General features: G+C 42.9%; 1 protein-coding gene across 2 annotated transcripts; it reads right to left on the bottom strand.

Moving 5' to 3' along the window:
- Positions 1-2,112: 2,112 nt before the first annotated feature.
- LOC119724360 (serine/arginine-rich splicing factor 7-like) lies at positions 2,113-13,645 on the bottom strand. 2 transcript variants are annotated; one of them, XM_038195381.1, is made up of 6 exons: positions 13,527-13,645; positions 8,612-8,701; positions 7,368-7,518; positions 5,333-5,593; positions 3,598-3,684; positions 2,113-2,231 (listed from the first exon to the last, which is right to left on the bottom strand). In XM_038195381.1, exons 2-6 carry the CDS (start codon positions 8,694-8,696, stop codon positions 2,183-2,185), a joined length of 633 nt encoding a protein of 210 aa, XP_038051309.1. In that variant the 5' UTR covers positions 8,697-8,701; positions 13,527-13,645; the 3' UTR covers positions 2,113-2,182. The 2 variants fall into 2 exon arrangements, with proteins under 2 accessions (XP_038051309.1, XP_038051318.1); XM_038195390.1 differs by lacking the exons at positions 2,113-2,231; positions 3,598-3,684 and adding an exon at positions 4,610-4,751.
- Between the last annotated feature and the right edge of the window lie 30 nt (positions 13,646-13,675).

Genomic DNA, 13,675 nt, shown 5'->3' with positions numbered 1-13,675 from the left:
CGACATTTGAAGCAAAAAAGTCAGGTAAAAAAAAAAAAAAGCCGCGTCGCCGCACCACTTTTTGGACAAACTCCATACCAGAAAGCGGAGATTTTTTTTTTTTGCCTTATGGGTATTACTTTGGGGGGGGGGCCTAGAATTGTATATGGAATGCAAGCAAGGAAGATCTCGTGTTCCACCAAATTCAACAAAATTGAAAATTGGGTCCTCAAAAAGGGGCCATCTTGCCAAAAGTCTGGGTCTTGACTAAAATGAACATTGTCAATTTCCAGAAGTCGATATTGAGAGTCCAATTATGCCCAGCCTGAATGTGATGGAAGTGCTTATCCCCCCCCAAAAAAGTATCTCAAGAATTCCTGAGATTTTGGTAACGCAATGACCAAAAACAAAAGGGAGGGGGGTTCATGGGTCAGGCATCGGCCACTGGGCTAATAATATGATGGCCTCCTTTCAAAGCTCGGGTTCGTTTCAGGTTTGGCTTTATCTTAAGAAGTTTCTTTATTCAAGATGCCACATTGTTGCCAATGATCCAATACTGCCAAACACAGCGAAACAAGTGAAAACACTGAAATTCACAGACTCTTTTATTTTATTTGAACACATCAACTAGAAAACGACCACAAAAATGCACAAAATATGTGGCTAAAATACACCAATACAATAACATAAAGGGACTAAAAATGAGAAAAGCATGATAAAGAATTTAGAGATACATTATGTAATAATTGGGTGCGAGATTTGGACAGAAAATATCCAGAATGATTTTCTAGAGGGCACTTTTTCCCAAGTTTTCACACATGATAATGTATTTCAGTGCTGACACATAAAAAAAAATTACCCATAAAAAAACATGGATTCGGATTATTGTTGAGACGTTTTGGGTCACATATACCAATGCGGGTTTAATTTAACATGCTGTTTAAACATAGAAAATAATTGGCAAAAAGAAAGAACATTTACAAGCAAAATCTCATGCAGCAATGTCTCTTACAATTGGTTCAATTTAAAGTTGCTTAGTTTTGTTCTTCTCCTAAGCATCTTGAAACTGGGCTTTCTCTTTTTTGGCTCACGCCTGCCAATCTTAGAATCAAATTTCACAGAATAGTCGACTCTCATTAATACACACTCAGACAGGCCTCGCCAAAATGTTTTGTTGTATCTCATATCATTACATGTACGAAGAACACCGCCTCATTCACTGTGCACACAGTGAATGCACAGTCGAGACCAAGGCTTTATGTTTGCTGTAACAGAATTTGTATCAACAGAGTTTGTATTAACCAGAGCCAACAGTAAATGTGCTGCGATCAAGCTAAATGAGTCGTTTGTCCGGAATTTTTATTTGGAGATACAGGCCAAAGAAGGGCCACTTCAACACATCTCGTGGTGCTCAGATTTCCATAATTTTTGAACTAAAGATGGTATCAGCATGCGGTTTTCACAGCGGTAATGCTGAGATGTGCTCTTTTCAAATCTGTAATACATGTAATTTTTTTTTTGACCAGGGTCGACAACGACTCATGTAGCTTGATCGTATCACATATGCTTATAGAACTATCAGTGCGTCAGAGCATGGGACATGTATAATTAACAGTGATTACTACTTTCCACTAATGTCGTATCAATTACAAATATTACATTCCAACAATAATGTTTAAGGGCAATCCCAGTGTTACATATCTTCGTGTCAGTGCAACAAGGTCATAACTTCATTCTGCAACAAAGTCGTATCCTACACAAATACGCGCTGCGCAAAAAGGTCCTTTTCTCAACGTCCATTGACTTTGTGTGTACATCCGGGTTATTTTAAGCGAGATACGACCTTTTGACATTCTGAAACTCGCGTTTCAAATGAAGATACTACCTTCTTGCACGGACACGACGATAATGTCTGTGGCAAAGCTTTTAAGAGCTCAGTAAAAACAAATCCAATCTGTTACACCAATCATTCAGTAATGGTCAAGAAGATTACACTAGTCGAGTTCCTTTTCATAATGCTAGAATTGCCCGTATACATGTAAAGCTTAAATCTTTAAAATGCTCCTTCACTTATTTTAGTTTGTAATGATGTGAACCCTAAATAACAGAGCCAAGAATAAAAACAAGCTCTTGTTTTTTTGGTTTTGGAGGCTGCTCCGAGGCCGAGGGCTCGGCCAGAGGGCTCAGCCAAAGCTTCAAGTCGCTACTCCTTCTCGTGAGAAGAACTACGACGGTGATGCGAATGGGACCGGCTGGAGAAAAAAAAAATGTTCAAACAAAGGAGAGAATTTGTTACCAAGATAAACAGTCATGAGAGTTTTTGACGGTTCAATGGAAGTTGCAAGGGTAGGACAGAAACATTGGAAAAGTGGAAGTGACATCATGGGGGGTCAAGGTTGGGGCAGCTGTACTTTCCGGGTTCCTAGCTCTTTATGACGAGTGATCCACGGATCGCACGTTGCCTTTTTTCACGGTTGATCCCTATATGTTTTGTCTTTAAAAAAGTCAAACTTTGTGTATTTTTAATCAATGACCTCCAATAACCCCTAGATGAGCTTTGACCTCCAGTTTCAGAAGACTTGTGATGAACCCCTACCCAAGGATCACTTCATTCAAGTTACATTAAAATCCATCAAATTCTTTAGACAAAGAAACATTTGAAGGATATTTGAACAATGACCTCTAACGACCTCTACATGACCTTTGACCTCAGTAATCCGATGATGAATTGTGTCTTCCCACCTAAGGGTCATTGTATTCAAGTGTCATCAAAATCCATGGAAGCATATTTACAATTTTTTTTTAAACTTAGACTTTAATTTAACATGGATACAGGGATACAGACGACATCATGGGAAGGACTTGTGGAGTAGGAGCATTGTTGTCATTTTATCCCTTTTTCTAAAGATTTCACTTGTGGGGTACCATCCCCTTTGTACGAGTACACCACAAGTGGTCCTGGTCAGTACAGTCCCCCAAAACTTAGCGACACAAAAAGAAAGGTCCCCAGACTTTTCCCCGAGATATTTCCAAAATTCCATGAGAAATATTTTCACTTTAACGAGGTTGCTGGGAAGTCAAGAGGTTGTGTGGCACAGCCGATTCTGTCTGGAGAAAGGTGTGTAATACTCCACAACCAGGACACGTGGCACAAGACACACCTACTAGGGAGTCAGGTTGGCGTGGCGGTACTTTACTTGCCTTCCACTGCTGTGTCCTGGGTTCGAATCCCGCCTGGGCCAACATGTGCATTGGGTTTTCTGTCCCAGTCTGATTCCGTGGGTTTCCCCCAGAATATTCTTCTGGGATTTTCCTCCCACCTCTAAACTGTAACTTCTTCTCATTGTCTTCTCTCCACAGGTTTCTTCAGGCTTGCGAGCTACAGTGCCTAGGGTGCCTTGAAGGAATCCTTGGTTTCATTACCAGTACCAGAAGTAAATAATGACAATAATAATAACAACGCACAAGACAATTTTTTTTCTAGAATTATTGTCTTAGATCTTTGCCCATTACAACCACATGGGAATAAGCTGACAACAGAAATAGTCAGAGCTCTGGAAGCCAGTTTCAAACACGGCCTATGAATTAACAGAAAACTCCCAGTATGCATTGCCGTACCTTCTGCTGCGACTGCGGGACTTGCTGCGGCTATCCCGACGACGTGGCGAGTAGCTGCGGCTACGACTACGGCTCCTAGAGCGAGACCTTCAAAAAGTGACAGGGATGAAGTAATGTGAGTCACTTGTTACAATTCTATTGATGTGACACTCTGCACTTTTGAAAAGGTTTTCTAGCTACAGCTACAATCTCATTCTCAAAAACTGACTGAGAATTTAGCAAATTCAGAAGCCAAATTATCATCTTCAAACAAACGGAAAAGTACATACAGCACTTGAAATGCAACTATTCGGAGTGCCTTTGCCTTCATTTTTCCAATAGTAAAAGGAGAAACTAGTACACTGATAACTGATGTAATTATTACAAAAAGTTGATTGCGTTTGTCGGTTTTAAGCTTGCATCACATCTGCTCAAGATTCCAATGTTAAAAAATATCTGAAAATCAGAATTTGCAACTACGGACGTTTCTCTGCAGCTTTAGTCTTCAGTTTTGTTTTAAGTTTTGAAGAAGACCACAGGGAGTTTTTACCTCATGAAAGTTCCTATTTGCTTATCCAGTGAATTGTTTTGGTCAACTGGTGAAATTAGAATGGCTTTATCATTCATTCTATGTTTGGGTTTTTTTGGTTTGCTTCATTCACTACAAATTGTAAACAACTTGGAAGAGTAAACAAAAACAAAATAATAAATAAACTAAGGAAACCAAGAAAGTTTAAAAACAGACCCCTTCTTACTTAGCCAGTCGGAGGCAATGTGCGCAATTTGGCGATTTCTCTCTTTATAAGAAGCATGATTGTGTGATAGCCGATGCGATCTCACAAAGAGACGCAACACGACGCAAAACTCTTCTCTTTCTCGTGAAAGAAGCTCTCATTCTTTGAGGTATTTGACGGAGGAAGGAAGTGAAGGGCCAATTTGTAAAACCGCCGATTCCAAAGAACGACTCTTCAAGGCGTGCAGCGGCGTGACACCTAACCTCTTCTCTCATAAAACCCCCTCAACCGGCGATTTCTTTCTTTCTTTCTTTAATCGACGCAAGGCAGGTTGGGCGTGCATGTGTGCTTGGGGGCTGGGGGAGGGCGGAACGCCGGCCTTATTTTGTGAGACGGGGATCTCGTTAAGGTCACAAGTGCGACTGACAATAGAAGAGCACCCTGTAACAGAAGTTGAGCGTAAACAAAAGTCAGTTTACAGAGAACTGAAATTTAAAAAAAACATTAAGTCATTATCATCCGTTGTCGTCTTATCGTCCAGGTTCTTTTGTCTTCAGGAGGAAAAGGTTACAAATTGAACGAATCTTGGATGAAATTCACAAACATTTGAAGTTTTGAATGAGTGGGCGTCCAGGTTTGAGAAACATTTCATGAAAATTGCTTGATAATCACATGAACTGATTCAGTCTGTATGCTTGGACTTTCTTCAGGACAAACAGGTCAAGTGTATTAAAAAAGAAAGGATTTGGGATTTTTTTTAACACTCAAATTCTACACTAAAAATGGGACATAAATCAAGTTTAGTGATCATCACAGCAAAATAAAAAAATGAACAAAAATCTATTCCACCGTAAATATTCAGTCTTGGCATATTAAGGGTTTCTTGGAAACCTTGAAGAAAAACTTTCATGACTTAAAATTGACAATGTATACCTAATTGATAACACATGACCAGCTTACAAACATGCCCAATGGTCAATCCCGAGTCAATTTGATGTCCATGTCCAATTTGAATAGCCTACCTGGATCGACGACTGTCTCGGCTGCGCCCCCCATAGCCGCCACCCCCACCCCCACCACCGCTGTAGCGTCTACCGCCACCCCCTCTACCGTCGTTCTTGGGGCATTCCCGAGCAAAGTGGCCGTAATCGCTGCAGAAATAGCACTTGTCGTTTCGGCTGGCGCGGCGGGGCGGGGGCCTGGAACCCCCTGGGCCGCCGAAGCGACGATTCTTGCGCTCACCGCTTGACATTTCCACGGTCACGTCACGGCCACAGATTCGCCTGGAAAGGAAAGAGAAGGTGACATTTATGAACATCTATGAATATCATTTATAAATGTATTAATACTCTTATTTCCAGCAATAAACTACTCCAGTGCGGGCTTACTTATGGGCGTCTTTCATAATCTGTGCACTGACGACTGGCAGAACAGATACAAATTCCGCTCGCAATACAGAAGCCATTGAATTCGTTGAAATTTAATTTTAAATAAACTCGGAATTTGTAGGGAAAGATCATCAGAAAAAATGGACTTTCGGAAATATATTTGAAAAATCAGAATTCTGTGTTAACCAGTTCACGCCGGGATTATTTTGAAAGTGACCGGACCCAGGCGCGGGTTTGTTTTTTACTAACCTCGATGCCAGACGGGTTCAGGCTGCCATCTGTGGCAGCCTGATATTTAACCTTTAACCAATGAACAACTGTACTTCATTATATTAACCCTCTCCCTCTCAGTGACAACATGGAAATATCCTATCCGTCAAAATCTATCAGGTGACAAGTTTTAACTGTTCTGTAAATTGGCCTCATATTGGTACAATTCACAGGCTATGGTAGTTTTGTTAACTGAGGGTACCATGCCTTGACTGACATTGATAGACGTGGTGGGTCAGCGCTGGTGAGAGCCTGTCAAACTGGCCTCATATTGGTACAATTGACATGCTGGGGTAGGTATGTTAACTGAGGGTACCATGCCTTGACTGACATTGATAGATGTGGTGGGTCAGCGCTGGTGAATGCCTGTCAAACTGGCCTCATATTGGTACAATTGACAGGCTGTGGTAGGTATGTTAACTGAGGGTACCATGCCTTGACTGACATTGATAGACGTGGTGGGTCAGCACTGGTGAGTGCCTGTCAAACTGGCCTCATATTGGTACAATTGACATGCTGGGGTAGGTATGTTAACTGAGGGTACCATGCCTTGACTGACATTGATAGATGTGGTGGGTCAGCGCTGGTGAATGCCTGTCAAACTGGCCTCATATTGGTACAATTGACAGGCTGTGGTAGGTATGTTAACTGAGGGTACCATGCCTTGACTGACATTGATAGATGTGGTGGGTCAGCGCTGGTGAGTGCCTGTCAAACTGGCCTCATATTGGTACAATTGACAGGCTGTGGTAGGTATGTTAACTGAGGGTACCATGCCTTGACTGACATTGATAGATGTGGTGGGTCAGCGCTGGTGAATGCCCGTCAATGATGGGTTTAGCTCAGAACAATGAATGCACATAAGGTTCACTCATGCATTCCAGCCAAACAAAGGCATCGCCCCTTAAAATGGCTGCTACGCAAGTTGTAGCAGTATTCAAGGTCACCCCATCTATCAAACCTCTTCTACAGACTTTGACCGTTAAAACAGTTGAATCCATGGGGGTTCTGGCAGTTGGTGACCAGCGTGTACAAAAGCTATGGGAGAGGAAGTGGATAGATTTTTTTGATGGTTGAACCCTAACCCTGCCAGAGGCAGCACAGTGCATCAGGTGGAAAAGTCTGGTGCACTTTGATGCATTCAGCTACCAACTCCAGTGCATAAACGGCCAGTTCTGAAAACAATTAGAGCTAGTCCCATTGAACAATGCCACAGTTGTATCCTGCTGCATTCAGTGACCACAGACTCTGAGGCAGTTTGGCCTTGAGACTTTTGGCCTGATGGATCTTGCTGCACTGGGCAGGCTTGTCACTAAGTCCAGTGTTGCATGTTGCTGCGTTTGGCAGGGTTTCTAGCCAAAATACCCTGGAGGGTTAGGGCTAATGTGATATTTCTTACTTTCTGTGCCCTCTCACGGCGTCATCCGCGTCCAAAGGATCTTCAAACTCAACGAAGGCGAAACCTGGCGGATTTCTTGCCACCCACACATGCCTCAATGGTCCAAAAGATTTGAACGATTCTTCGATGTCATGTTTGTCAAATGAAGATCCTGAAATTTAAAACCAAAAAAATCAATATAAATTTTAGTACATTTCTGAAATGAAACCTTTAATGTGGTTATTACAATTTTCCTGAGTTGTCCAAAAATACACAATGGTACCTTTTTTGCTCTTGAGTTGCAAATGAGACACTGTCACTGAATCCTATGTAGAGTAAAAAGTGGATGAACTACGGTAAATTTCTGTTCATCAAAAAAATATCTGAATAGCTTTTTTTCAATTTGAATAAGATAATGAAAAACATCCCTGATGTTCTTTAACCCTGATCTTCCCTGATACTCCAAAATCCTCTTTGCAAAATGGAGGTTTTTTTTGCAGAATTGAGGTTATATGGCAAAAACATGTGGCTAGTTTTGGAGGATGTATCAAGGTCTTGGGCCGGACCTTGTGTCGTTTATGCTCAGCTGGGCATAAATTTAGGCGTAGATATACATGTACTTGAAATCCTCCGCACTGCTCCAGGATGTCACTGGCTCTGCCTCAACATATTGACAGTGCTTGCTGGAGGATTTTGCAGGATTGAGACAGTGGCCGCCCCTCCAAGGACCACATTCAAGAAATAACAGACGGTTCGGCCCAAGACCTCGACACAGTGCATCATTCGAAATCATCCACACATTTTTGCCATATAGCCTCAATCCTGCACAATCCTCCATTTTGCAAAGAGGGTTTTGGAGGATTTGGGAAGGTCAGGATTAGTCTGTTTAAAAATTTCACAAACTAGGTGTTGCTTTGAGTGAAAATATAACAAATTTCTGAGAGAAAAAAAAACAAGGCTTTTTTTTTGCGGCTGGCAAGCACAGAAAGATTCCAAACCTAGGAAATATGAACTCAGCCAAGCCAGGTTACCAGCTAAAATCTCCTGTGGTATTATGTGTGACTGGTTCCCTGCAATTAAAGTCACTCTGAATGTGAACAATCCTAAGGCATCTTCCCGTTAGTGCCAGACGTCGTCGGCAATGCATTTGAATGTCTCTCGAGCAGTGGTCTCCCCAACTCTCCCTTTCTTACCCTTGAGGGGGTACTTGTGCACTTGAGTTCACATCGCCCCCCTTTTTGAAAATGTAAATCTTGATAACCTACCCAGTCCACCAACGTAGACCTTGCAATCTGGATTAGACGACCGACTGTCGCGACTGTCACGACTGCTGCTCTGGTAGCGAGACATTCTCTCTGAAATTAGACATAGGGGTCAAAGTAAATCATGTTTCCATCAAAAAAGCAAAGTTATAATTTCCTGTCATAATTTGTTGTCAGATCAGGCAATTTTTACGAATTCCGCATGTCCCTGCTACGGAGATTAACAAATGTAAGAGGGCCCTGTTTGTATCAATTTCGCGGTGGTGAAAGCACATGCGTCTGGTATGTAGACTGGTTCCCGCCACAGCGCGCTGTAGAGATAACTGGCACAGTGATGATCCAAAGGACTGAGACGTATGGCATATTGGTCCAATTTCACATTGAATGGCCTCTATACTAAGTCACTTTTGGTGGACTGTTTTTAAATTAGACAAAAACAAGGGATGAAAAGCATCGAGGGCGCTGCACTAGTGGCAACCAGTGGTTTTGGTCAGCTCTATAAATTTTATATATTTTCTTCTATTTTTACTGTGTTTACTGTGTTTTACGTCGTCCTTTGTATTTGGGAATTGTGCAAGAATCATTCAGATGATTCACAATGAACATGGACATAAGTTTTATATTTACTTGACTCGTAATTTACTAAGGCCGAAAAAAAAAAGACTTCTGCTTCCGATAACATGCCTTTCAAAAATAGGGTCGGTTGGTCGGAATTTCTTTGGGGGGCCAATTTTTTTATGCAGATTGAATGGGGTATTCAATTATATGCGAAGTTTTAGCCTGAACTATTTCCATTGCACTACGAAAGCTATACACAAAATGGCCATAAAAAGTGAATAAACCTACCTTAATTATTGTCAATATATTTACGCTCGACAATTCGTAAAAAATAATGGAAAATTCAGGCCGTTCGCATCATATGCACAACGCTAGTCAAGACGGGAAGCTGGCCAAAACTCTGAGGTGTGTGATGCACTGTGCATGTGTGGCCCGCGGCCGACAGACCTCGTTTTACGGTCGAAAATTTCCGGAAACACGCTGCATGTATCACTCCAAATACGAGTAGTGCGATCTCAAAATTAAGTCTTGAACACGGAAAATACATACACAGACAAGATAGATCAATTCTGCATTCTGTGAATTAACTTGCAAAAATGTTCTTTCTCCATCAGCGTTTTTCTTGGCATTTGTACGATGTCGAATCCGACCAGTTGACACTGACAGTGCACATGCCTAATGCATATATAGCCATGCTAGCGCTAGCGATCGCATAGCCATGACAGACTGGTTACCGCACTTTCATCATGTCTTCTCAATTGGCCCCTGCGCGGCGCGGCAGGAACCAGTCGTCACTGCATTGAGCAAGGTTTATGCACGTGATTATAGTCATGGTGACATCGAATTGCGAGGTATGATAACAGATCGCAAAGCGAATTTGGTTTCTTTTGAAAAAAATAGCGGAAAAATTCTGCCAACTGATCACCACTTACCTGCCGCCAAACATCCAAATTTTCACCTCACCTTGTGATTTCAACCAAGAGGAATCCAGGAAAGAGTGGACATGCGAAAAAAAATTGGTAAAAATGTGTTTTTGGAGCACATTTCGCATGCACATGTAGTGCAGATCTGAGTTGAAGCAGCCGGTCAAAACTGATTGAAGTGTCTGGAACAGCGGTACGTTATACGCATGACATCGATAACCATGACGTCGCATGAGCCGGCCAATGATAGTGCAATACGTCATTATCAATATTTATTTTCTCATGAATATTTAGTTTATTTCAATGGATACTTCAAATACGTCCAAAGATTGATCATTGCAACAGCGATCGTGCGCGGCCTAGCGGTTAAGAGACTCGTGTATCAAGCAAGCGTCCGAGGTTCGAATCTCGATGAAGTAAGTGACTGATTAATAAATAGAAATTAAGGAAAGGAGAGGGTGAGAGTAGAGGAGGGAAAGTGGAGGGAATAACCATAAAAAGAGGTAACTTTTGGCGCTAGAAAATTAATTGAAAAAAAAGGTGTCCGGTTGGCATAATTTTTCCAAAATAGCGAATGTAAGTACGAAAACAAATAAATACAAGCATTTTTTGACGCAAATGGGTTGTAGAGAGGTATCTTGTGAAGACAGAAAATACAACAAGCTTTTATTTTTATTTATTCAATCATTATTTTTATTTTTTTTTTGGAATTGCTGATAAAATGTTTAGGGTCGCAGCCTAAAAATAGGGTCAGTCCGGTAACCGGAAGCAGAAGTATTATTTTTTTTGGCCTAAATGAGCTGTCCAACCATATGTAATTGCCTTTTTAAGAATAAATAAAGTATCGTCAGTCCACCTAAAACGACGAGGTCATGTTTTGACGCACTCGTAATCGATTTGCGTTGGACAACGCGCGCACGTTGCAAGCATTATCTGCGTCAATTATGGTGACTCGATAGCTGGAGTTACCCAGCCCTGAGTTTTTTCATTGGGTTGTCTATTAGGGCTGGAGCGCATTTTTTCTCAAAACTTGTAGTATTTGCAAAAAAAATTTGGAAAATGTTCAATTTTGTCCCCGTTACACACTAATTGCAACTGCAACTCACCCCAAACTTGCCTGGAATAACCATTACACAGGTCCTTGAAGTAAAAAACGATCCACGATGAAGATTCAGCCTACAATTGCAGTGAAAACAGGAGGAATAACCGCTAACTTGACAACCTTGCTGGATTGGCCAGGACCGCTATTGGTTTGTGCACACAAAAAATTGTGTACAATGAATGGCGGTCGATTAACAGGCACAGAGAGCGATCGCTGTCAACTACTCGTTTTGCCGGCTGCGCTGGCTGTTGGCGCGTGACGTCACGCGGAAGCGTAACACCCGATGACTGTTTCATGCACTAGTATAAGGTTTACCACTCGCATCACAGCTTTGGTACCGGAACCGCAACCAATAGTGCATGAAACAGTCATCGGGTGTTACGCTTCCGCGTGACGTCACGCGCCAACAGCCAGCGCAGCCGGCAAAACGAGTAGTTGACAGCGATCGCTCTCTGTGCCTGTTAATCGACCGCCATTCATTGTACACAATTTTTTGTGTGCACAAACCAATAGCGGTCCTGGCCAATCCAGCAAGGTTGTCAAGTTAGCGGTTATTCCTCCTGTTTTCACTGCAATTGTAGGCTGAATCTTCATCGTGGATCGTTTTTTACTTCAAGGACCTGTGTAATGGTTATTCCAGGCAAGTTTGGGGTGAGTTGCAGTTGCAATTAGTGTGTAACGGGGACAAAATTGAACATTTTCCAAAAATTTGTGCAAATACTACAAGTTACGAGAAAAATTCGCTCCAGCCCTTATAGACAACCCAATGATAAAACTCAGGGCTGGGTAACTCCAGCTAGTGACTCGAGGATATTTTGAATTTGAATTTGAATTGAATTTGAATCATCAGTAAACAGTCCACCAAAACTGACAACTTGTATAGCATACAGCGCGCAGTGTAGCTTATTCTGCAAGTCAAGTGCGCGCTCGTTTTTAAGAATGCCCGCTCATTCTTAAGATTGCGCAAATTGTAACTGTAAGAAAGCACACAACATTGCCACAGTCATGACAGTGTAGTTCAAGGCAAGGCTCCAGAGGATTTTTTTTAAAGGGAAGTCCGAAATTTCGGAGCAACTATAGAATGCAGGGCCACGCCGAAGCAAGGTTTTTTATTTTGCCTGGAGGCGTGGATGGAATAGGAGTAATAGATATGCAAACCTGCAAAAAAGTGCTAAGTACAGCGAAGGAATGCACTGCACTTGTCTTCAAAGCTTCTCATGAAGGATCGGAAGGGAGGGCGTGCTTGTAAATGTGTTGGGGGCACTGTCTGGAGCGGCGGAGGCGCGGAGTCTTGGAGTCGCAGAATCGCGGAGACGCGGGGCACTGGAGTGGCGGAGGCGCGGAGTCGCGGAGTCGCAGAGACGCGTACCGATAGAGGGCGCAATTCTCGGCGGAATCTTTTTGAGAACGAAGCATCCATATCCAATTTAAATGGGCGGGCCAATTAGGAAGGGGGGGGGAGGGCGACAGGGCACTGTCTGGAGTCGCGGAGGTGCGGAGTCGGGGAGTCGCAGAGTCACTTTAAATGGGCGGGCCAATTAGGAAGGGGGGGGGGAGGGCGACGGGGCACTGTCTGGAGTCGCGGAGGCGCGGAGTCGGGGAGTCGCAGAGTCACTTTAATTGGGCGGGCCAATTAGGAAGGGGGGGGGAGGGCGACGGGGCACTGTCTGGAGTCGCGGAGGCGCGGAGTCGGGGAGTCGCAGAGTCGCTTTAATTGGGCGCGCAAATTAGGAAGGGGGGGGGGAGGGCGACGGGGCACTGTCTCTCAGTGGTGGAGGCGCGGAGTCGCGGAGTCGCAGAGACGCGCACCGATAGAGGGCGCAATTTTCTGCGGCTCCACGACTCCACGATCGATTTTCAGAGGTAGGTCGACTGCGGTTCCACGCCTCCACGCAGCTGTACGGAGGCGCGGATGTAGAGTAAAGTGGCCCTGCATTCTATAGTTGTACCGAAATTTCATTAGGTCTGATTCCCGCCCCCTGAATACAACATCACGACTATGTAAGCACAGAACCAGACTCACTAGGCAACAAGGCTACGACTAACGAGCAGTGTGCATGTGACGCGCATTGCCATGATTGCGCGTGCGATCGGAAATCCCCATTGATTTGCGTGCATCATGTATCATCATCCATTCAGTTCGACGTTTCGAAAAACCAATCCCCAATTTTGAAGTATATTTCTCGAATTTTGACGGACGTTTCTTCGTTTTTTATTGCAATAAACACATCTATAACATTAGGAGTATTACTTGTCCAACAAAATTCTGGCAAGATATATTCCTCAGTTGGAAAATTTTGAGGTTTTGGAAAGAAAAAAAATGTAAGCTACTCACGTTTTAATGGTTCCGCGTCTAAATGCTAAAACATCGGTAGAGGGCGTCCTACTATATTAGTAAATTTATCGATAATCGATATTCAAATTTCAACCTCGCGTGCATGATTGATCGAGCGCGTGAAATGAGAACGATCCCATATACATGTA

This window comes from Patiria miniata, unplaced genomic scaffold (genome assembly GCF_015706575.1).
Source record: "Patiria miniata isolate m_02_andy unplaced genomic scaffold, ASM1570657v1 HiC_scaffold_1, whole genome shotgun sequence".
Lineage (NCBI taxonomy): Eukaryota > Metazoa > Echinodermata > Asteroidea > Valvatida > Asterinidae > Patiria > Patiria miniata.
Note: the sequence above shows the minus strand (reverse complement) of the source record. Positions and strands in the feature narration are given on the sequence as shown.

Excerpts from the sequence above, each read along its gene's own strand:
- LOC119724360 (XM_038195381.1), bottom strand. The coding sequence starts at position 8,696 with ATGTCTCGCTACCAGAGCAGCAGTCGTGACAGTCGCGACAGTCGGTCG. Across the intron at positions 7,519-8,611 it reads GGTCTACGTTGGTGGACTGG|GATCTTCATTTGACAAACAT; the intron begins GTAGGTTATCAA and ends TTTAAATTTCAG. Across the intron at positions 2,232-3,597 it reads TCCCGCAGTCGCAGCAGAAG|CCGGTCCCATTCGCATCACC; the intron begins GTACGGCAATGC and ends TTTTTTCTCCAG.